This window comes from Salvia miltiorrhiza, chromosome 8 (assembly GCF_028751815.1).
Source record: "Salvia miltiorrhiza cultivar Shanhuang (shh) chromosome 8, IMPLAD_Smil_shh, whole genome shotgun sequence".
Lineage (NCBI taxonomy): Eukaryota > Viridiplantae > Streptophyta > Magnoliopsida > Lamiales > Lamiaceae > Salvia > Salvia miltiorrhiza.
Window position 1 is genome coordinate 58,075,688 of NC_080394.1, and position 25,442 is coordinate 58,101,129.

Genomic DNA, 25,442 nt, shown 5'->3' on the forward strand with positions numbered 1-25,442 from the left:
TGCAACAATTGGCTTGCCTCCAGTTATTTGTTCAAGGTCATGTCCTTCATTTTTTGCCATATCTTCCCATAAAGATATAAATTGTAAAAATTAAAGTTATAATTAAATTTGTGACTTACCTCTTTGTCAACCATTATCAATTTCCAAATTTTTGTGCTTAAATTAGGTCCACAATTTACTTCGTGGCCTATTCTCAAAGCCTTCAATGCAATTGTAAATGATCTTTCAATTGTCGTCATTGTTGAATATTATATACCCTACAATAAAAATAATAAAATTATGTATATATAACATCTCATTTAACGTAATATAACGCGACAATAATAAATAATAATAAACAAACAACAACAAAAAGGAATGTTAATAATAATTATAAGTATAACTCTAATCAAATAAATATAAACATATTGATATGGCAGCAAAACAATGATATCATTGTATTTTATCAAAGCCTAACTATATATCACCAATTATTTATTCACTTTTAATCTGTATTTTATTTTATCAGTGTATTTACGTATTTATTTATTTTAGTGTTCTATATATGAACTTAAAAACTAATAATTAACTTAGGGTTTGGCTTATGTTTTAGCCTAAATTACAATTCACACACGTACAATTGATCCATTTTTTCTTCTTCTGTAAATTGGATATCCATATTTACCTTGTTGTGTGCTTTCACAATATGGTCGTGGTGTAATACCCCGTTTCCCTGAGTTAAATTTAGAATTTATTTTCGAAATTTAGAAGTAAGATGATTCACGCCGGATATAAAGAAAATGAATTTATTTTAATTCCAACAAACGATTTGCAAAATCCTTTTTGTAAAAGTCAGTCATTTAAATTCTTATGCATTTCATATTTATTTAAATTGAGCATTTAGCATCTACACGAGCTATTTATTTAAGCAAACACTGAACGATTATTACAGTTTTCATAGTACAACCCGAAAGACTTTTTATTTTATTTTATTTTATTCTCACCTACTTCTCTCCCTCACCTAACACACGCCCACCTACTCCCTCTCTCAACCACCTACTCCCTCCTTTTTGCAAAGTACAGGCAGTCATGCCCACCCTCAAAGCTCATCCGTCATAGTTATACTTAGCAAATTTGTTATTCATCACTTCACACCAATCACCCAATACACTTTCATTTTTTTTAAGAGAGAGTTGAAGCTTCATAACTTCATCAGCCAACCAGTCAAACAGGAGCACATAGAGTTCAAGTTCAGAGCACCACAATCACCGATTCAAGGTTTTACCCCACTACTTTTTCACAGATTTTTATTCCAGCTATAAGCATACAATTTCACAGGCATGATATATTTTAGTTCCACAAATCTATCAGAAAGCTTTAATCTATCAGAAAGCTTTCATCGTTCATATATTCGTGTGTGTGTATATATATATATATATATATATATATATAAGCTTATGTATATTTTACTAAATCAGCCCATGTTAAAGAAAAACATACATGAATTTTTGGAATAACTTTTCACAAGTTTTACATTTACATAAATGCTTTTAAAAAAAACTGTACTGGTAAATAGAAGAGAAGAAGAAGAATAATGCTATATGTTTGTTGGGTGTGTAAGCCGGGTCCGGAGAGGGTCGACGGACGGCGGTGGTGGCTGATTTAGGCAGGGGAAGAGGGCGGCGGCCGTGGCACCGCTGCGGTTGCCGGAAAGTGCAGACGGTGAGTTGAGCAGGGGCTCGGCGAGCCTGAATCCGAGAGGGAGACAGAGGCGGTGAGAGATGAGGGAGTACAGGCACAGCGGCGGCGAGGAGTCGTTGGTGCCGGAGGTGGAAAGAGAGGTAGATCGAGGGAGATGGTTCCCGGTGACCGTCTCGATTTGTGGGTGTGTGAGTCTTGACCATGGTTGTGAGTTAGAGAGAGATCTGTGAACAGGGGGCTGGATTGGCAACGGCGGCTTCTGCTGCTGTCGGCCGGAGAGAGAGGGGGTGGAGAGAGATGGGCGGCTGTGGGTTCAGCGGAGGGAGGCAGGGCACGGCGGCGGTGCCGCTGCTGCCCGGTCACGGCAGGAAAGAGAGAGAGGTCGGAGTCGCGGCCATGGTGGTGGTGGCTGTCGTCGGAAATTTAGAGGAAGAAAGAGAGAGACATAGGAGGGGTTGAGAAGTAAGAGGGCGACGGCGGTTGGGCGGCGGAGGCGGCGACGCTGCCGCCGCCGGAGAAGAAGAAAGGGGGGAGAGGGTGCCTGCTGCGGCGCTGAGTGTTTTGTGTGTGTGTTCATATGTTTCGTGTGTGTGGGTAATTTCTTTAAAAGAGAAGAAAGGTTTGGGCTTTGCCTAATTATTTTGAGCTAAAGATGGGCTGCAAATTTATTTTAGATGGGCCTTTCTTTAATTATTCAGTTGGGTCTCTTTTATTTAATGATGGGCTAGGTTTGGGCTTAGGGTGTTGGGCCGAGAGTTGGGCCGGGTTATTTTTTTATGTTGGATTGAATTTCTATTTTTAACTGGTTGGGCTGATTTTTATTTAGTAATTTGGGCTCAGTTTATTTAATTAAAACAGCTGGGCCTTGTTACTTGGATTGTGCTGATTTTTTTTTTATTAAATGGACTGCATTATTTTATTAAATGGACTATACTTATATTAATTAATTGAACTATTAAATAGTTTAATTTATTTATTAATTTGCATAATAATATTAAATTATTATTATGTACATATTTTTAAGTAAATTACTTATTATATGCTAAGCATGACATGAAATTGCATTATATTTTGCAATAAAAGTATTTATGATTTAATTGGTTTTAATTATAATTCCAATTATTAAAGAAAATCGAGTAAGGATATTGTTGGTGTCCTTAACTCAAGAAGTTTAGTTTTCAATTATTTATTCATTAAATTTTTGAAAACCCGGCGTGATGAATCATAGTAGTTAAGTGCACCCACTAAGACTTTAAGTTAGCTTCACGAGACCTATTAAGAATAAAATTTTTGTAGGCTTTGTGAACCAGGGGGATTAGCGCTGCTTTCCCAAGACAGGTTTATATGTGATTATGATCTTCAGGCTTTGCCTAATCAGGTGGGCATTATTTTATTATTACGTATATAGAGATCCCCTGCGTGACGTAGGCCTCATATGCGAATATATATGCATGATATGTTTTGACTATTTATTCAGTTCTTATAAAATGCTTATATGTTCAATGCCCTTTATGAAAATGAAAATGTTATGAAAATGAAATGTTTATGAAATGATTGACTGCCAAAAATGTTTATGTTTTTTTATATGTATCCTATCTGTGTTGGTTCGCCAACTTTAAAGGAAATCCAATTGGGATCCTATGCTAGACAAAGGTCGCTAGCTAGGGTTAACGTGTACACTTATGGAGACCGCGAGTCGCTTGCGACCGGTCTTGGCGTCCGTGGTAAGGAGGCCTCCTTCCCGGCGCGTGACAGAAAGGAACAGATATGGATCATATGAAAGAAAATGATCGGCCGATCGACTTTATGAAAATGAAAGAAATATTTTAGTAAGCGCAGGTCATTTAAGAAAACCCCTGTGTGTTACTGTTATGGCAGTTCAATTTATATATGTATGCATGAATGTATTTTCGGCTATGCCCACTGAGTATTTTTATACTCAGCCCTGCATGTATTTCTAAATGTGCAGGTTGAGCAGTTGATGGAATGGAATGATGTTGAGCGGGTGTTCCTTTGACATTTCAAGAAATGTAACCTTGAGTATACATCTTCATATGTATATCTCACACGTTTTCCGCTGCAAAACACTTTGATTAGGATAACTTTATGTTATGAAATTGTGACACGTGTTATTGGGTAAACCACCTTAATCAGTTCTCATTTATGTGTATGTGTTATAAGTATCCAAATAATCATATATGATCCTAGCATTTTATCTATGAGTGACATTTCCATATACTTTAATGTTAAGTAATTGTCCATTTCCATTTCTTATTGTTCACCCCAAGTCATAACCCCGGTTAACCCGTCATTGGGATAATGGGCTGTGACAGAGTGGTATCAGAGCGGTTCGTTCGCTCTGGCCCTAGAAACCTTATTCTAAAGAGTCGAGTCTAGTTTGATTCTTTAGACTTACATGGGTTCATATGGCACCGCTCAACACTCCATTGCATCGTGCTCAATCAAGGAAAGAAGGTAACTGCAGTTTCAACGTTTTAAAGATGTTAATGTTCTAAAATGCTTCATGAATATGTTTATGTGAAGAGCATGTTATGATGGAATGTTGAATGTTTTGCCTTTCATGGCATATTTTTGCAGTCTATGATGTTATGATCAGATGAATGATAGAAAAGTGACATATGTTTTCCCAGAGAACATAGATTGTTATAAGTTGCATGATCACAATTTTAAAAGAACATAGACTACTAGATTAGTAGTATATCTCTACAATCTAGATTCTTAAGGTGATGATGTAGAAGAATGAAAGAGAACTTAGAGCGTTTCAGCTCCCTCAAGAAAACAATGATTCTTTTGAACTACAAAGAGGAATGGAAAGATATGTACGAGGTAAAGGAAAAACACAGAATGACGATACGCGACGAATTCAAGGTAAACGTTGCATCAAAGGTTGAACCATAGTCTCTACGTTCAAATGTTCAAGTACGACGGAATATCAAATCGACTTTTGCTACAGGATAGATTTTATGAATAGAGTATTTTGCCTGTGTACGTATGTCTGTGTGTATATGTCTTAAGAGAGGTTTGGGGTTTGAGATCAATAGGATAGGGAACCTTAAGATAAGTTTAATTGTCATAATGAACTTATGTTTTGTTATGTATAGTATGTTCATGGCCCTTCAAGTTCGGGACGATGTTTCTCGTGTGACTGGGAGGTGATGATGTTGGACCTGGCCAGTCCACATGATCCAAATCTCAGTAGACGTCTTTTGGGTTGAAAACCCATGTGTTTCAACTTTCGGTTGAAAAGCCAGATGGGTTCGTACTCGAGGTCATTTTGTTCGACCTAGTAGTTAATCATTTCATACCCTCTGGTCATTCTTTTGATTCTCTTGAACAATTTCTACAACACCTTGTTTTGATGTTGTGTTGAGTTTGAGCCTTGCAACTCGTGTGTTGTCATAATAGATTCCCTTGTTTGATAAGACCAAGAAATGTTAGTCTACCAATGTAGTATACTACCCAAACTATGACTTCATATAATTGTGTCTCATTGTGATTGGTTGAGATTAGTTTTTGTCCTATAAATGATATCGACCACTCATTATGATAGAAATTCAGAGTCCAAGCTAAGACCGTAATATAGTGTTCGAGTACGAGGACTTAAGTTAATTGGTCTATGATAGTTTTAAGATAAATTCATAGGAAAGTGTTATGCATGTGATAGGTAACAAGAAATGGGTTGATGACTATTTTAGTCTTTGGAAAAAAAGAATACCCCGTAGATGAGCCCTAGGAATGAGGTAAGAGCAAAATGAACCGCCGCAAAAGGACGAGGGAACTTATTCTCAAGTAAATCTCGTGTATATAAATTGGAATTAGGAATCCAATTGATATGAGGAGAGACTCGAATCTATTCTAGATCGGAAAGTTAAAGTACTAAGGAATAAGTCGATACCCTTAGTAATAGTTCTTTGGAAGCACTATGATCAAGAAAAGGCGATGTGGGAACTCGATTCTAGCATGAATGAGAAGTACCCAGAATTATTTTCTGTGGTACAAATTTCGTGACGAAATTTCTTTTAAAGTGGATAGTATGTCATACCCCGACTTTTAATTCCTGATTAAGGGCTTAATTATTAATAATTAGGATTCGGCATCCATTTATAATAAAAACTGGTTTGATTTATCTGATATGATTTAATCATTATATATGTGTTTTAATGTGCTTAGTTAAAGGAAAATTTTTATAAATGTGGTGCATAAGTTTTAATTGGTGAGTTAAATGTATTTATATGAGCCACATGAATTTTAAATTATGCATGAAGTCATGAATTTTATCTAAATTTGATAAGTACATGTAACACCCCGTACTTTTCCCTATGTTGTGAGATAGTGTCTTAACACTATTGAGAGTACTGAGATGTCAGAGAGATTGACTGTCCTATTAAGAAAATAGGAATAATGAGTTGGAAATAGAGTCGAGAAAGAAAGAGTGAAAAACATTGATAAAAAAAAAAAAAAAAAAATCGGTCGGAGAGACGTCTAGTTTGTCTGTGTTTGCCGACTGCTTTGACGTGATATTATGTGAAATTACGTGACTGATTGATTATGTGAGTTTTGTTACGTATGTCATTGTGAGCAAGTTATTATGATTTTTATTTGATGACTTTAGCACTTGGAATTTTAATTAAGTTTTCAAAGCAAGTGCAGTTTATTTTTACCGAGAAATCAAAGAATGCCGGTTTATGAAAATTTTTCCAAACAAAATATTTTCAAATCATTTTTCCTATGATGAGGAATATTATAATTGAGTGAGTGCACTAATATTAGTGCCATATTTATTTTAAATATTGGTCACAAGAGTTTTGTGTTATAGCATTGCATTAATTAGTAATTAGTCTTTTATGATTTTATGTAGCTTAACACATGATTTATTCTAGACTACACAACCTTACACACACATGATTAATTTAATCTAATAAGCATGTGATTAATTTCCTTAGCCTTACTTGAAGTGGACGTGTGGTATGAAGATGAAGGGAAGGGATTAGTGTGTAGGTTTAGGGGGGGGACAAGTATTAAATGGTGAATAGTGTTTGGTCTCCAATCATCCTTCCTAAGCAAAATAAATTCACTTCATTTCCCTCATTTTCTTCACCATTCGGCCATTCTCAATTTCTATCCCTTTCTTCCGATTTTGCTCCAAAAGATCACCATAGATTAATCACCAAAGCTTCCAAGTTCACATCAAGATCAATTCCTCCACCAAATCAACATAAACACCTTTCAATTCTTGAAGATTTCAAGAGGACCGTGGGGTTTGGTTTGAAGAGTGAGAAAGGAAAACTTTGATTTCTATTTAATCTTGGGTAAGTGATTCTTATTTTTTATAGATCTAGATTGTATGATGTTATATGTGAGTATATGATCATGATTGAGCAAGAAAATCACCCAACTTATTTCTATGAAATTTTCGAAAATTAGGGGCTTGAAACCCTACGAAATTTTGTTGTTTGTTTTCTTGAATTGGCTTGAGTTATATGATGATTGATGGTTATTGAGTTAATATATATGAATATCTTGATGATTAGCCATGAGATATAGATTTTTCTATTAGGTTAGTTTACCTAAAATTGGGATGTTGAGATCCTATGGATCAATTGATGTATTGATGATGGATTTGAGTTTATGAGATGATCTAGATGATTAATGATGGATGAGATTGAAGCTTGAGGTTGAGAAGTGAAAAATGAAAAGTGTTAGTTTGAGGAAGAAGATGACATACATATGTATCTATATGTGATCTTGTTTTATGATGTTGATTTGTGCTAATTGGTAACCTAGGATGTTAGAACTATGATTTGATCAATAGGTTATACATGATTAGTGATATTTTCAAAAGAGTTTAGTTTAATAAAAATTAGGACTTTTTGCCTATGTGTTATTTAAGTTATTTTGGCTTAAGATATATGTATTTGAGCATGATATTAGTGTATAATTATGTTTGAGTAAGTCTTTTGTTGGCTAAGAAATTTTTTTGACTTAGTTTAGTTTATATGAGTTTTTGAGTTTTCATATTTTGAGAAGTCGATGATTGATAAAATGAGGTCTAATTGCTTTATGACCATTATGTGAAAGTTTGTCATGTTTTATTAAGAGTTTTATGATGATACATGAAGTTTCATTAGAGTTTAGTACATGATAAAAGAGAGTCTATATGTGTATAATGATTTATATGATGAATGAGATCGTGTTTGAGTATTTGAGTAATTTTGATCATGAAAATGAGAAGAGAATTTTAATGATGCGTTCATTGAAACGTTTTACTAGAGATTTGAGGTTATGATGTAAGAAGAGAGTCAAGATTTGAGTATGATAAGCATTATATTGTGCTTGAATGTTTGTGAGTGTTATATGTGTTTAAAATGAGCTTTGATGAGTTTCCTTAAAGGAATGTTGAGTTGAGTATTTTAAGAGTTTGAGATGAGATTTTGGTGAATTTCGTAGGCCTACTGACCTACTGTGATCGACGGTTTTTCAATGTCAAAAAGCTTTGAAAATTTTATACCAAGTCTCTACATGAGTCTTGAGAACATCGGTAAAATTTCAGGTCATTTGGACTTCGTTTACTATTTTTATAAAATACAAAACCGAAACTGCACATTACTACCGAGAGTTTCAGAGAGCAGGGGAAAGAGTCATTCATTTCAGTAGCTTCCTGTGTGATCTAGCTTTCCAAAATTTTATGGTATTAACCTTATTGTGTTAGCTAGATATCCACAAAATTTGAGCTCAGTTTGACAACATTTACTATTTTTCAAAAATCCAAGTTTTCGATTGCTCAAAACTGCCGAATATGGTAAACTGTAGTAAAACAGTCATATCTCCTACAATACTTGGAGTTTTTGACTCTATTTTTTTTTATATGAAAATAGACTCGAAGACCTTTCTTTTGGTATGAGACTCGAGTCCAGGAGGTGTCGAAGTAAGAACAGGATAGATTTTGAAGTTGAGTCAGTGTAAAAACAGAGCATGTTTTGATAATGTTTGATTGTGTTTTCTTATATGCCTTATGTGATTGTGTTGTCTATGTGTTGAATGAGATTGGACGAGCCTTATATGAGAGATAAATCGAGACTTAGTACCATGATTTTCTTGAAACTTATCCTTGAACTTAAGGATTTGAGATGAGTGGAGAGTTTATATAGAGATGAGTAAAGAGATAGAATATGAGATAGAGCATGAGTTAAGGCTTTATGAGTATGGATTTTAAAAGGATTAAAATGTTTTAAATCAATTCCTTTTTAATGGAGTTTAAAATGCTTATTTAAGTCATTTATAAATGAATAATGAGAAATGCGTAAAGGAGTTCGTAAATGAATCGCGACATGAGATTTTCAATTTCCCTAGTAAACTAGGGAGATATTATGAAGGAACAAGCAATGAACGAGATTCTCACCACCGAGTCACTACAACAAATTGGAGAAGGAAAAAGTTCACGCACAAACAAGATATGTACACCACCTCAAGATGGAGGTAAAGAAAAAGGAAATGGAAGGAAAGCACTAGAACTAAACTTAAGGTATAACCCAACCCCAAGGCTAGTAGGCTCAAGCTAAGAGAGTGAATGCTTTGGCTAAAGTGCCAGAAGCTACAGCAAGAATAAAGTTGGAACGCCACCACAATGGAAACTTAGAAACCCCATTAAATAATCATTTGGAAATGAGAAAATGAATTTACATGACAGGAGTGCCATTAATCTTTAAGTGAAAGTTACCAAGATGATGAGAAAAGTTTGATGTTAGAATTCCCTAGTCAAATCTGAGAAGGTGACTTAGGACGAAAGAAACAATTAAGGTAGTTCACCACTTTACTAAGAGGAAGTGGGTGAAAGAATGTTGTTAGGTCCTGAACTAGTCCAGCAGATGATTGAGAAAGTCGACCACATCAAGTAAAGAATTAAAGAAGTTCAAGATAGGCAAAAGTCTTACGCCGATAAACGCCGATCGGAGTTAGAATTTAATGTTGGGGGATCGAGTTTTTCTCAAAGTCTCTCCCTCAAAGGGAGTTATACGTTTCAGAAAGTTATATAGGACCTTTTGAGATCCTAAATAAGTTAGGCCTTTGTAGCCTATAAATTGGCTCTGCCACCAAGCATTGTGAATGTATACAATACGTATAGCATCTCGCAATTAAGAAAGCATGTGATTAAACAAGATAAAGTAGTCCTAGTCAGGACCTAAGTTGTGAAGAGAAATCAGTCCAGATACTTGATCGCAAGATTCAAGTTTTACGAGGCAATAATATTGTTCTCGTCATGTAGTGGAACCATCACAGGATGGAAAAGGCCACAAAAGAGATGAATGAAACGAATGACTAGTATCACAAGATAGAATACCAGATATGCAATTCCGAGGACGGAATTTTTATAAGGAGGGAGGAATGTAATACCCCGTTTCCCTGAGTTAAATTTAGAATTTATTTTCGAAATTTAGAAGTAAGATGATTCACGCCGGATATAAAGAAAATGAATTTATTTTAATTCCAACAAACGATTTGCAAAATCCTTTTTGTAAAAGTCAGTCATTTAAATTCTTATGCATTTCATATTTATTTAAATTGAGCATTTAGCATCTACACGAGCTATTTATTTAAGCAAACACTGAACGATTATTACAGTTTTCATAGTACAACCCGAAAGACTTTTTATTTTATTTTATTTTATTCTCACCTACTTCTCTCCCTCACCTAACACACGCCCACCTACTCCCTCTCTCAACCACCTACTCCCTCCTTTTTGCAAAGTACAGGCAGTCATGCCCACCCTCAAAGCTCATCCGTCATAGTTATACTTAGCAAATTTGTTATTCATCACTTCACACCAATCACCCAATACACTTTCATTTTTTTTAAGAGAGAGTTGAAGCTTCATAACTTCATCAGCCAACCAGTCAAACAGGAGCACATAGAGTTCAAGTTCAGAGCACCACAATCACCGATTCAAGGTTTTACCCCACTACTTTTTCACAGATTTTTATTCCAGCTATAAGCATACAATTTCACAGGCATGATATATTTTAGTTCCACAAATCTATCAGAAAGCTTTAATCTATCAGAAAGCTTTCATCGTTCATATATTCGTGTGTGTGTATATATATATATATATATATATATAAGCTTATGTATATTTTACTAAATCAGCCCATGTTAAAGAAAAACATACATGAATTTTTGGAATAACTTTTCACAAGTTTTACATTTACATAAATGCTTTTAAAAAAAACTGTACTGGTAAATAGAAGAGAAGAAGAAGAATAATGCTATATGTTTGTTGGGTGTGTAAGCCGGGTCCGGAGAGGGTCGACGGACGGCGGTGGTGGCTGATTTAGGCAGGGGAAGAGGGCGGCGGCCGTGGCACCGCTGCGGTTGCCGGAAAGTGCAGACGGTGAGTTGAGCAGGGGCTCGGCGAGCCTGAATCCGAGAGGGAGACAGAGGCGGTGAGAGATGAGGGAGTACAGGCACAGCGGCGGCGAGGAGTCGTTGGTGCCGGAGGTGGAAAGAGAGGTAGATCGAGGGAGATGGTTCCCGGTGACCGTCTCGATTTGTGGGTGTGTGAGTCTTGACCATGGTTGTGAGTTAGAGAGAGATCTGTGAACAGGGGGCTGGATTGGCAACGGCGGCTTCTGCTGCTGTCGGCCGGAGAGAGAGGGGGTGGAGAGAGATGGGCGGCTGTGGGTTCAGCGGAGGGAGGCAGGGCACGGCGGCGGTGCCGCTGCTGCCCGGTCACGGCAGGAAAGAGAGAGAGGTCGGAGTCGCGGCCATGGTGGTGGTGGCTGTCGTCGGAAATTTAGAGGAAGAAAGAGAGAGACATAGGAGGGGTTGAGAAGTAAGAGGGCGACGGCGGTTGGGCGGCGGAGGCGGCGACGCTGCCGCCGCCGGAGAAGAAGAAAGGGGGGAGAGGGTGCCTGCTGCGGCGCTGAGTGTTTTGTGTGTGTGTTCATATGTTTCGTGTGTGTGGGTAATTTCTTTAAAAGAGAAGAAAGGTTTGGGCTTTGCCTAATTATTTTGAGCTAAAGATGGGCTGCAAATTTATTTTAGATGGGCCTTTCTTTAATTATTCAGTTGGGTCTCTTTTATTTAATGATGGGCTAGGTTTGGGCTTAGGGTGTTGGGCCGAGAGTTGGGCCGGGTTATTTTTTTATGTTGGATTGAATTTCTATTTTTAACTGGTTGGGCTGATTTTTATTTAGTAATTTGGGCTCAGTTTATTTAATTAAAACAGCTGGGCCTTGTTACTTGGATTGTGCTGATTTTTTTTTATTAAATGGACTGCATTATTTTATTAAATGGACTATACTTATATTAATTAATTGAACTATTAAATAGTTTAATTTATTTATTAATTTGCATAATAATATTAAATTATTATTATGTACATATTTTTAAGTAAATTACTTATTATATGCTAAGCATGACATGAAATTGCATTATATTTTGCAATAAAAGTATTTATGATTTAATTGGTTTTAATTATAATTCCAATTATTAAAGAAAATCGAGTAAGGATATTGTTGGTGTCCTTAACTCAAGAAGTTTAGTTTTCAATTATTTATTCATTAAATTTTTGAAAACCCGGCGTGATGAATCATAGTAGTTAAGTGCACCCACTAAGACTTTAAGTTAGCTTCACGAGACCTATTAAGAATAAAATTTTTGTAGGCTTTGTGAACCAGGGGGATTAGCGCTGCTTTCCCAAGACAGGTTTATATGTGATTATGATCTTCAGGCTTTGCCTAATCAGGTGGGCATTATTTTATTATTACGTATATAGAGATCCCCTGCGTGACGTAGGCCTCATATGCGAATATATATGCATGATATGTTTTGACTATTTATTCAGTTCTTATAAAATGCTTATATGTTCAATGCCCTTTATGAAAATGAAAATGTTATGAAAATGAAATGTTTATGAAATGATTGACTGCCAAAAATGTTTATGTTTTTTTATATGTATCCTATCTGTGTTGGTTCGCCAACTTTAAAGGAAATCCAATTGGGATCCTATGCTAGACAAAGGTCGCTAGCTAGGGTTAACGTGTACACTTATGGAGACCGCGAGTCGCTTGCGACCGGTCTTGGCGTCCGTGGTAAGGAGGCCTCCTTCCCGGCGCGTGACAGAAAGGAACAGATATGGATCATATGAAAGAAAATGATCGGCCGATCGACTTTATGAAAATGAAAGAAATATTTTAGTAAGCGCAGGTCATTTAAGAAAACCCCTGTGTGTTACTGTTATGGCAGTTCAATTTATATATGTATGCATGAATGTATTTTCGGCTATGCCCACTGAGTATTTTTATACTCAGCCCTGCATGTATTTCTAAATGTGCAGGTTGAGCAGTTGATGGAATGGAATGATGTTGAGCGGGTGTTCCTTTGACATTTCAAGAAATGTAACCTTGAGTATACATCTTCATATGTATATCTCACACGTTTTCCGCTGCAAAACACTTTGATTAGGATAACTTTATGTTATGAAATTGTGACACGTGTTATTGGGTAAACCACCTTAATCAGTTCTCATTTATGTGTATGTGTTATAAGTATCCAAATAATCATATATGATCCTAGCATTTTATCTATGAGTGACATTTCCATATACTTTAATGTTAAGTAATTGTCCATTTCCATTTCTTATTGTTCACCCCAAGTCATAACCCCGGTTAACCCGTCATTGGGATAATGGGCTGTGACACGTGGATAATGGCATTTGCATTTTCCTTTTACCATACAAGGATTATTTAGATTTTTCTCTCCGCAAGGTCCATGCATCATATTTTTTTTCACCAATTCAAACAATTCGGAATTGTTTTCTTCATCAGGAAGTTCGGCACTTACAAACTTATCTATTTCACTTGTCGTATTCAACTTTTGCCCAGACTTGAAAATTACCAGCATGTGGACATGTGGTAACCCTCTTTTTTGAAATTCAACCACATCAACATGTGCAGCTACATGTCCAAAAATTTTCCTCTTGAATAATTGATATTTCAGGTCTTGCAGTTTTGCTCGAAATACTCGTGTAGTTAAGTCTGGACGTTCTTGAGCTGTTTGACCATCATATAATGCTTGCTGTATTTCTTTCCACTCTGGATTGCAAGTCATTGTAATGAATAGATCTGGTTTTCCAAATCTTTGTACTAATGTCAATGCATCAAGATATCTACGACGCATATCTCTTGGTCCTCCTATAAATGTTGCTGGTAGAACAATTCTTTTGCCAACTTCATTCCCTCTTAATTCTCCATTAAAGACACTATCCACAATTCCTTGATACAATTCTACTCTCATAGTTGATTGGTTTTGACGATAATAATCCAGTCTTGTTGTCTCCAATTTTATGTACATATCCACTATATATTGCTGTAATAATCTTCCAGCTAATAAGAATATGGATTGTCTTGGATTTCTAATCTGTATCTTATAGCAAATATATTCTCGGCATGATACATTCTTAACATTTTCTCTTCTAACACCTAAAAACATAGAAAAATACAATATAAAAATAAAAAAAGTTATATTAAGTGATTAGTAAAATAAAATAAACATAACAATATACAAAATAAATATATATATATATCAACAATAAGCAAAATTGAATCTGTAGATAATTAATGTAAAAGCATTTCGCCCACGTCGCCCGAAATAAAATAGCCTACTCTAGATTATTTATCAAAGTTTTCGACAACTTCAACTTTTTCTAAACCCGCTTACTATATTATATTTACTCTATGAGGCTTAACTCATTAATTGGTGTTAATTAGTGATCAATGGCAGCAATGGGTTGAATCCCTTCGTAGTTTGGATGGCTAAAAATAAAAAAAATTCCAAGACGAAAACTTTTACACGTGATATTGAATGAATGTACGTATTTTAAATTATAATCTCATAATTGGAATAATATAACTTTCGAAGAATAAAATTATCCAAAAGTTTAATACTACAATTTATCAAATTAGTAAAATCAATTATAAACATTATAAAAATATAAAATATGATACTTAACTAATTTAATCGTTAATCAATTTATAAAAAGTTAATAGAGATACCTTGTTCTTCATTGGAGATAATATCGCCTGCAGTTATGGTTCTTGCTAATGAAGTAGAAGTAGAAACATAATTTGTGTTACGAACCAAAGATGCTGGATCAATCTTTCTAATGTTTTGATGCCAACCTGTTTCGCCCATTGGAAAAAGAAGTGGATATTGCAAAGGATCATAACATCCATAATAATGCTTTATTCTATGTCTGTCGCCGGAATGAGCATGAACTACAATATCCCGCTCCAATGGAATATTTTCATTATTTCCCTCAACCCATATAGCTGCAACTTGATCTGCATGTGGAGAATTATATACTCGTTGATCTAAGTTGACATCTTTAGAAATATGAAGCTGAACATTGTCCATTGAAGGATAATCTTTCAATCTTCGAAAGAATTTTGCATACGGGTTGATCTCTAAAATTTTCATGAGCATCTGTACAACTGCTTCTGACAAAACTTGATTTTGCATTATGTTTATTCTGTTCTCAAACTCACTTTGTGTGTCATAAAAGTATAGCAGAAAAAATATTGGAGACGTATATTGTGGGATCAATCCAGGAAGATCATGATAAACCATGCCTTGTGCTCGAAAAGAATGAACTCCCCATCTTGCAGATGCCAATTGTTTGTCCAAATTTACACCAAACGAAGTAAATAATAAACAAATAACAACAAAAAAGAATGTTAATAATAATTATAAGTATAACTCTAATCAAATAAATATAAACATATTGATATGGCAGCAAAACAATTACTATATCATTATATTTTATCAAAGCCTAACTTTCACAATTAAATAAAGGTCATTCTACAAACCCAAAAATTTGCATAACTTTTAAATCAGCCTAAATGACCAAAACAAAAATTTGAGGACATAACTGAACATTCATAACCTTTGGATACATGTGTCCTGCAAATATGGTATAATAAAGTTTATTTTTTTGGTTTTCTATCATGAAAATGAAATATTTTCTACTTCTTGTCAAATGTACTAACAAATTAGCAATCTATACTAAAAATGTATATTAAAATCAACAAATATTTTAAAAATTAAAAATGCATATTGCTATTTCCAAAAACAATAAAGACAATTAAAATTATGAAATTTATGAGAGGTGAAATATACTACATGAGATAAATTTTCTTCTACTAATAGAAATTCTTGTTATGAATCTCATTTTTTGATTCCTCATCAAAGCCTAAATCCACCCCACAACCATATACAATAATAGGCACACCAAATTTCATAAATATATAATGCTCGATCATTTGAATGTGTCATATATGTAAGTGTTGATAAAAATGAAATGCAACTGCGATTACAAAACTCAATCATATATATATATATGTGTGTGTGTGTGCAGTATGAAATAAACAATATATATGCCTCTTGTAATATATATGCCAGTGCTAAGAAATTAGAAAACTCCAAACATGATGATAGGAGGTCTCTTTAGGAGCTCAAAGGGGTTAAGCAAAAATGATAAATTAAACCCATAATTAAGTAGATAACAAAAAAAGACCCCCAAAAAAACAGCAAAAAAACTACATGACTCCCGTGGAAAAAAAAAAACTACATGGTCAAGAATTTGAAGCAAACTCTTTCTTCCATCAGCGGCAAAATGAGATGGAAGAATATCAGCAGCCTTCTCGTAACATGACACAAAGACATATATATAAAATAAATATATATACATATATATAAGCAAACAGAACTATTTCTTAAGTTTCTACTTCTTAGAGCGTCGAATTATAGTACTTATTGTTTCATGCAACCTACCAGGTAAAGGTGAAGTGTAAAACCGACTCTTTTCTTCTCTCTTCGTAACAAGACTATACATCAAGAATATGGTAGGTATCCCACGATTACAGAAAAAAGGATAGTGATGAATTACACACTAAACAAAAAAATATATATATACCATTGAAATCAACATCCAAAATTCTAGTATAGTTTACTTCACAGTGTATTAATTACAATCATCTCAATTGTCTTCCTCAAACTAACAAAGGCCACTTAATATTGCTATTCTCTAGAAAATTGTAACCCAAAAATCGTGAGATGTGCTCCTGCCCCTCACATGAATTTTCACCTCTCAACTTTTTATGTTTTCCCGAATATAATTGGAGCACAAAATTTTGAATTAAATTATGCCTTTTTTTCTCTCAAAAAATAAATTAAAATATAACTATGCCTTACTAATTTTATTTTGATAAATTACACAATTAAGCCACATTCAATAATACGTACTATGTTCTAGCTGCTAGTAAATTTATAAATATATAATTTACTATCGATTTATATTTAGATATCGACCCGTAAAACATCTCATGCATATTTTTTACTTACAAGGTGATAGGACATCCAATTTGGAAACAAATAAATGTTTAAAATTCATGCTGCAAAGTTTATGTTCTTGAGAGAAGTTATGGAGATATAATTTTGAGTGAGTCTGAATCTATATCTTAGTTTATTATTGGGATTGATAATCTTAGATATTGAGCAACGAGAAATACAAACCATCAAATACCATAAAATCGCAAACTATTTTGTAGCATATTCATACTGAAAATAAAATATAATCTCCTGAAATTTGAATATAATGTTAGAACCGGGTACACGATCGAGATATTACAAAATATTTATTTTGAGAAATTACGACTCAAAATAATTGAAAATATTACAAAGTAAATAATTTGAGAAATTACAACTCAAATAATTTGATACAACTGAAATACACTGTATAAATAAATTATACGTATAAACAAAGTCGAGTCGAGATGAATCTCTTCCCGCAAGAAGATTATCGCCCCGGTAGTGCTCTTCGGTTTGGCGTATCTTCCCCAAAGGTAAAACGACTTCGTCTCGTCGGATGTAGCACCACAATCCGGCGAGCTCCGGCGAACTGAATAGGATCAAGAACTGAGCACAAGTGTTGTGCAGAGGGTGTGTGTGTAGAATTGGCAGAATGCAGTATTTCTTGGTGTCTTTCTGCAAGCTCTCCAGAGGCCTATTTATAGGCATGTGGTAAGTATGAATTCAAGAACTTGAATTCTACTCCGACGGCTGGAAGCCGTAAATGTTGAAGATGATGGCCGGTGGGCGCAGTCATTGAAGAAACTAAGCTGCAAAATTGAAGTTGCCATGCAGAAGTCGTACTGGCGTGCTTCTGCTCTGCTGCTGCTGATGTGGGCTGGAGCTGTGGTGTGGGCTGGGCTTACAGTTGGGCCAATAATAAATTCTGTTGGGCCAATAAATAAAAAGCCCAGTGGAGTTGGTCCAAAAAATAGTTTGGGCCCCAAACACCACCCCAAAGCACCAATTGCCAAGATCCAAGTCCTTGGCCGCGGCCCGCCCGTCCGGCGGCGGCGGCGGCGACGACGACGTCGTCGTCCGTCCGTCCGATCGATCGTCGGCGACGGCGCGCGTGTGTGTATGCGCGCGAGGCTAGTACTTAGATCAAGCCCACTAGCAAGCCCACAAGTCAATTTATCAACTCCATGTGCTTTGCTATTCTTATACATGAAAAACATCTCTATGTTTTCCAATGTGGGATAACATAGCATAAATGTTATTTTCCCTCTTCAACATCCAAACTTTGACATACAATATCTCACTCATCGGAAATCGGTTTTGAGACTTCAAGTATATCACGTTGATCTACTCGAGATGTAGATTAACATCCAATTATTATTTTAATTAAATAATAAATATTTAATTAAATAATAATTTTCAGATATGGCTTAAAACCATATTTCCAACAATCCCCCACATGAGTGAGAAATCAGTATGCGAAAGTATGCAAACACTTAGCTCAGTCCTCTTAAGATACAACATTGCATTTGGAAAGGTAGCTTGTGGCTTTGAACCTGCCATAGTCAATAGTATCGAGTATACCGGCGGCCTAGTGGATTGTGTTCCTTGAACTAGTCCTCCTCGGTGTATACTGAGTCAACAATATTGACACAATATTGCTTCAATCCTTATTCGTTCTCACGTTTGTGTCCATTACAGGCCTTGGAACACCTCTTTGGATTCATAAGTGTTTCAATCGAAGCGGCCCCACTTCACACTTACATAGGTAACTCTTAACTCAAGTATCCTGCTATACTTGTCCTCTTCGAGGAGTTCTAGAGTCATTAAAAGTCAAAGACTTAACCTCACCACGTGCAGGTTTCCGAACACTCACTGTTCTACAAGGAATAGGCAATTCGAGTGTTCAACACACGGATTTTCATAGCTTAGTTGTCCCATTGAACCAAGTTCTTGGGATCCTCCAGTCATCATGGTTGGGTTGCCACTATGATTATCCTTAATTTGTGGACTTCAAACCCATTCCCCCTAACAGTTTATACATCTGATCTCGATGGATACTTTTTGTCAAAGGATCCGCTATGTTATCAATTGATCTTATATAATCAATTGTGATAACTCCACTAGTGATCAGATGTCTCACGGTATTATGACGTCGACGAATATGTCTCGACTTACCGTTATACAAATGATTTTGTGCTCGTCCGATAGCAGCTTGACTATCACAATGAATTATCACGGACGACACAGGTTTCGACCAACATGGAATATCCTCGAGGAAATTTTTAAGTCACTCGGCTTCTTCACCAGCTTTATCCAAAGCTATGAATTCTGATTCCATGGTCGATCTAGCAATACATGTCTGCTTCTTGGATTTCCAAGACACAGCACCACCCCCCACAGTGAATACATAACCGCTCGTTGAAAACGAGTCTTTGGCATCAGATATCCAATTTGCATCACAGTACCCTTCAAGTACAGAGGGTTCCCTAGTATAATGAATCGCATAGTTTTGAGTATATTTCAAATATCTCAAAACCCTTTCAAGAGCTTTCCAATGTTCATTACTAGGGTTAGCTGTAAAGCTGCCCAACTTGTTGACCGAGCATGCTATATCGGGACGAGTGCAATTTGTTAGATACAACAAGCTCCCAATAATCTTCGCATATTCTATCGCGTCAACAGGTTCTCCCTTGTGTACACTCAAATGCACACTAGGTTCCCATGGTGTCTCAGCTATTAGCTTGTCAAAAGCGTTGAATTTTTTTAACACTTTCTCAACGTAGTGAGATTGTGTTATAGTAATACCATCAGGTCTTCTTAGAATTTTAATTCCAAGGATAACATCAGCTAAGCCCATATCTTTCATGCTAAAATTTTTACTTAGCATGTCTTTGGTTTCTTGAATCACTCGGGAATTACTTCCCATGATGAGCATGTCATCTACATAAAGACAAACAATAACATATCCGTTATTAGAATTCTTAATGTAGACACATTTATCGCACTCATTGATTCTGAATCCATTTGACAACATTACACTGTCAAATTTTAAATGCCATTGAAGCGGTGCTTGCTTCAACCCATATAAAGACCTTTGAAGTTTGCATACTTTGTGCTCTTGCCCAGGTACTACAAACCCTTCAGGTTGCTTCATATATATTTCATCTTCCAACTCGCCATACAAGAACGCAGTTTTCACATCCATTTGGTGAATCTCGAGATTGTGCAAGGCAGCAATAGCGAGAAGCATCCGAATAGATGTTAGTCTGGTCACAGGTGAATAGGTATCGAAGAAATCGTACCCTTCTTTCTGCCTGAAACCTTGAACGACAAGTCGGGCTTTGTACTTATCTATAGTACCATCAGATTTGTACTTCTTCTTTAGGATCCATTTGCATCCTAAAGCTTTACTTCCAGGTGGTAGATCCACTAACACCCAAGTATGATTCTGCATAATGGAATCAATCTCAATATCGATGGCTTCTTTCCAGAGAGCTGCATCTGAGCCAGACATAGCTTCTTTAATCGTCAACGGTTCGCCATCTAGCATCAAGACAACATAATCCGGTCCATAGACATTAGCTTTTCTAACTCGTTCCCCACGTCTCGGTTCTACATCCATAGGTTTAGACCTTGGTCTTTTCCTATTAGGTGGTACATGATTAGAACCCGTGGCATCATCTACTTGAGTAGAATTACTAGCTACTTCCATAGGTTTAGAACCTGTAGCATCACCATCAACTCCATCATTAGAGTTCGATGTACCTTTATCCTTGTTAGGATAGATATTTTCAAAGAATATAGCATTCCTTGATTCTATCGTTGTCCCAACATGTATATCAGGTATCTCCGATCTGTGCACTATAAAACGATAGGCACTGCTATTAAGTGCATGACCAATGAAGATACAATCCACCGTTTTAGGTCCTATTGTAACTTGCTTTGGTAAAGGCACTTCTACCTTGGCTAAACACCCCCACACTTTGAGGTATTTATACGAAGGTTTCCTTCCTTTCCATAGCTCATAGGGAGTTACATCTTTCCCTTTGAGTGGAATCTTGTTCAAGATATAGTTGGCCGTTAAGACAGCTTCCCCCCACATGTTCTGGGGTAATCCTGAACTAATCAACAAGGCATTCATCATCTCCTTAAGAGTTCGATTCTTGCGTTCAGCAACGCCGTTAGATTGTGGTGAATAAGGAGCCGTCGTTTGATGGATTATACCACTTTCGTTGCATAATTCAGCAAACGGAGCTACATATTCTCCACCTCTATCACTTCGAACCATCTTAATTCGACATCCAAGTTGATTCTCGGCTTCATTTTTGAAGTTTCTAAAAGCTTCAATAGCCTCATCTTTACTTTTCAATAAGTAAAGGTAACAATACTTTGTGCAATCGTCTATAAAGGTGATAAAGTACTTCTTGCCACCTCTAGTTTGCACGAACTTTAAATCACAAACATCGGTGTGAATAAGTTCCAATGGTTGAGTGCTCCTTTCTACCGATTTAAACGGTAACTTAGCCATTTTGGCTTCAACACAAACTTCACATTTTTCTTGTGAGTTGTATTCATCAACTTTTAGTAAATTCATTTTTACTAATCTCTTTATAGCATTTAGATTAACATGTCCAAGTCTACAATGCCATAAATCTGAACACTCAATCAAGTAAGCAGAAGAGGTTGATGCATCTTTATTGATTTTAGCCTTGGCAGGCTTACAAGCTCTTACACCAAGTTTGAAAAGTCCTTCGGAGGCATAGCCTTTCCCTAGGAACTTTCCCCACTTGCGTATTACAACATAGTCAGATTTGAAAAATAATTCAAAATCCTTATTCGTAAGCCTAAAGCCCGAAATTAAATTCTTTCGGACAGTTGGAACGTGTAATACGTCTTTTAATGTGATCTCCACGCCCGACGTGAGTTGAAGAATCACATCTCCCATGCCAAGGACTTGGGATGTCCGTTCGCTAGCCTCCATTATCGTTTTGTTTTCCACTTCTTTGTAGTTGTGGAACAACTCACGATTTATGCATATATGGACGGTAGCGCCGGTGTCCACGAACCAAGCGTTCGGGTTGTCCACATGATTCACCTCGGAGATCATGGCAGCAAAGTCATCGTGGTTCCAATCGTCGAAGTCCTTCTCGACGTTGTTCACGTTGCCATTTGCTTTCTTCCGCTTTGGCTTGCGGCAATCCTTAGCCATGTGACCTTTTTTGTCACAATTATAACATACACCATCAAACTTTGATGGTTGATGTCCGCCTTGCTTCCCTTTACCCTTATTATTAGGGTTAGGGCGACCACGTTTGTTGGAGGGACCGCCTTTCTCGGTGAGATTGGTCTTTGCCTCCATTGGAGCTTTTCCCTTTTGATCACGACTTCTCACGTGATCCTCCATTTGAAGCTTGGATATTAATATCGGCACGGATATCTCCGAGCGCTCATGCTTCAAAAGGTTTTGAAATTTCCTCCAACTAGGAGGTAATTTCTCTATGATGATTGCAACGAGCAATGCATCCGCCAAGGGCATCCCTTCGGCTTGAACCTCATGTGAAAGATTTTGGAACTCTTCCACTTGGTCCATCAATGGCCGGGAGTCGACCATTTTATATTCCAACCATTTGGCGACAATATACTTGGTAGTATTTGCCTTGTCCACTTGATATTTCAGATCAAGGGCCTCCCACAATTGTTTCGCGGTTTCATGAACCTTGAAAACACGGTAGAGCCGTTCGTCCAGAGACATGAGAACGGTGTTACGGCACAAGTAGTCGCCGCGGCACCAGTTCAAATATCCGGCACGAATTTCTTGGCTTGTCTCCCCTTCCCATTCACTCGGGGTTGGAGGTTTATCCTCCATTAAGAATCCGGCAAACCCCACGGTTGTGAGGTAGAATAGCATCTTCTCTTGCCAATATTTGAAGTTCTTGCCTGAGAACGTTGATGGTTTCTCGGCAAGACCAATAGTTCTAGATGTTGACGATGAAGCCCCCGTTGATGGTAAGTATGAATTCAAGAACTTGAATTCTACTCCGACGGTTGGAAGCCGTAAATGTTGAAGATGATGGCCGGTGGGCGCAAAATTGAAGTTGCCATGCAGAAGTCGTACTGGCGTGCTTCTGCTCTGCTGCTGCTGATGTGGGCTGGAGTTCTGTTGGGCCAATAAATAAAAAGCCCAGTGGAGTTGGTCCAAAAAATAGTTTGGGCCCCAAACACCACCCCAAAGCACCAAGATCCAAGTCCTTGGCCGCGGCCCGCCCGTCCGGCGGCGGCGGCGGCGGCGGCGACGTCGTCGTCCGTCCGATCGATCGTCGGCGGCGGCGCGCGTGTGTGTGTGCGCGCGAGGCTAGTACTTAGATCAAGCCCACTAGCAAGCCCACAAGTCAATTTATCAACTCCATGTGCTTTGCTATTCTTATACATGAAAAACATCTCTATGTTTTCCAATGTGGGATAACATAGCATAAATGCTATTTTCCCTCTTCAACATCCAAACTTTGACATACAATATCTCACTCATCGGAAATCGGTTTTGAGACTTCAAGTATATCACGTTGATCTACTCGAGATGTAGATTAACATCCAATGATTATTTTAATTAAATAATAAATATTTAATTAAATAATAATTTTCAGATATGGCTTAAAACCATATTTCCAACATATAATATCATAGGCGTACCCATGTGCGGAGGAAATTATGAAATTCCAGTCGACGGCGGCGACCTGCGGAGCAAATTGGCAAACAAAATATTGCTTCTTTAATCCATAATAATGTCAATCTTATTTGCATATATCCTTCCATGACCAAACCATGGATATCCTTACCTTGATAGATCACCTTCAAGCTTCTCTGCCCGACTAATTAAGCGAGAAATCGAACGGAATGGTTCTCTTCGAAGTGTTTAACTTGTCGGGTGACCTGGACATATTATAACCAGAAAAGTATTCAGATAGCAAGCTTATTACAGACGAAGCGAGAATCAAAACTAACCTCAACCGGCCTTCGAAGAGGGGAGGCGGCGACCGGAAAAAAGACTAAGAGCAACGGTGAAGCGCGGCGGACCGGAGGCTCACAGCGGCGGCGAGGTTGTATGCGATGGCTTTGATTAGTTGCGAGGAGATAATTGATTGAGTTGGAGAAGAATTAGAACTTTAATTAATTTTTATTTATATTTAGAGTTTAGTTTAGTTAGTACATAAGATAAAGATTTTGATATATATAAATATATACGGAATTAGAGTGAACTTCTTCCATAGGTAATTATATTATATCCCTTAATTAAGATAATTATGAAGTCAATGGATTGAAAAATCGTGAGTCATTCTCTTTAAAAAGGCAAAAAAGAAAGAAGTCAAAATTAATTGAAAAATCGTGATGTTGATAATTATTAATCTATACTAACAAATTTATATTTTAGGGGTAAAATAGGCAATCCACAAGTTGTCCCTTAAATTGTCATTCGCTCTTTTTCTATTAGTATAGATTTGAAAATATATTTGATTTGTAAAACATAAGTTAATGCATTTACTGATATGCCCTAAAATTACCTTTTTTTAAAAAAAGATCCCACAAAAAAAGTTAAGGATAGAATGGTAATAAACGTGTATGATAATTTTTGTCTGGGTGGGGATGGAGGTTCTAACTTCAAGACGTTAGATTGGCTATATGGGATAGTATCTTGAATTAAATTGAGATTTTAATATTGCGAACCGAACATATATTGCAATTGTGGCATTATCCTAAGACGACTTCTACGTGGCATTGTCCTGATATTGAATATCGAACCGTATCCACCCAACCGAACAAGATATTATAAAATTAATTTAATTTAACCATATCCAATCTTTCAAACCAAACAGTCTGTAAGTGGATGTTCGGTTGCTTGAGATTAAATCATCCCGAGATTATTTTTATCAAGGGGTCCGAGGATATGCCAAGACTCATAAGTAGGATTGAGAAAATATACCAAAAACTCGGTATATTGGTCATACCGTACCGAAAAATATCATAAAATATCAAATTTAAGGTATACCGAATTTTAAGATATGATATCATACCGAAGATTTACGGTATAAAGGTACTGATTTTTCAGATACCGGAGTATACCGGCATATACCGATATCGAGGTATATACCAAAAAAATTAATAAATATCGTATTAGAGGTATATACCGGAATAAGGTATGATACCTTATTAACGGTATACCAGAATTAAGGTATAATACCTTGTTCTGATATACCGCAGTTGTCGGTATATACCGGTATATCAAAAATCACAATATATACCGTATCAAAATCTATAGTTTTAAAATATATAATATATATTTTTATGTTTATATTTCTAAAAATATTGATAAATTTTATAAAATG

General features: G+C 36.4%; 1 protein-coding gene and 3 long non-coding RNA genes across 4 annotated transcripts; 2 read left to right on the plus strand and 2 right to left on the minus strand.

Annotated features, from left to right (window-relative positions):
* Nucleotides 1-1,003: 1,003 nt before the first annotated feature.
* LOC130999562 (uncharacterized) lies at nt 1,004-3,902 on the plus strand. Its single transcript, XR_009093537.1, has 3 exons — nt 1,004-1,257; nt 2,977-3,058; nt 3,650-3,902. It is a non-coding gene; the product is annotated as an uncharacterized LOC130999562 (long non-coding RNA).
* Nucleotides 3,903-10,392: 6,490 nt separating this feature from the next.
* Nucleotides 10,393-13,328, plus strand: LOC130999563 (uncharacterized). Its single transcript, XR_009093538.1, has 3 exons — nt 10,393-10,646; nt 12,361-12,442; nt 13,034-13,328. It is a non-coding gene; the product is annotated as an uncharacterized LOC130999563 (long non-coding RNA).
* Nucleotides 13,329-13,364: 36 nt separating this feature from the next.
* LOC130998836 (uncharacterized) lies at nt 13,365-15,296 on the minus strand. Its single transcript, XM_057924242.1, has 3 exons — nt 14,751-15,296; nt 13,540-14,177; nt 13,365-13,421 (listed from the first exon to the last, which is right to left on the minus strand). Exons 1-3 carry the CDS (start codon nt 15,214-15,216, stop codon nt 13,365-13,367), a joined length of 1,161 nt encoding a protein of 386 aa, XP_057780225.1. The 5' UTR covers nt 15,217-15,296.
* Nucleotides 15,297-23,733: 8,437 nt separating this feature from the next.
* On the minus strand, nt 23,734-24,172 carry LOC130999564 (uncharacterized). Its single transcript, XR_009093539.1, has 3 exons — nt 24,064-24,172; nt 23,898-23,991; nt 23,734-23,795 (listed from the first exon to the last, which is right to left on the minus strand). It is a non-coding gene; the product is annotated as an uncharacterized LOC130999564 (long non-coding RNA).
* Between the last annotated feature and the right edge of the window lie 1,270 nt (nt 24,173-25,442).

Coding starts and splice junctions, on each gene's coding strand:
- LOC130998836 (XM_057924242.1), bottom strand. CDS start 15,216: ATGCAAAATCAAGTTTTGTCAGAAGCAGTTGTACAGATGCTCATGAAA. Junction 14,178..14,750: donor TATCTCCAATGAAGAACAAG/GTATCTCTATTA, acceptor CTATGTTTTTAG/GTGTTAGAAGAGAAAATGTT. Junction 13,422..13,539: donor CAAGTGAAATAGATAAGTTT/GTAAGTGCCGAA, acceptor GTATGGTAAAAG/GAAAATGCAAATGCCATTAT.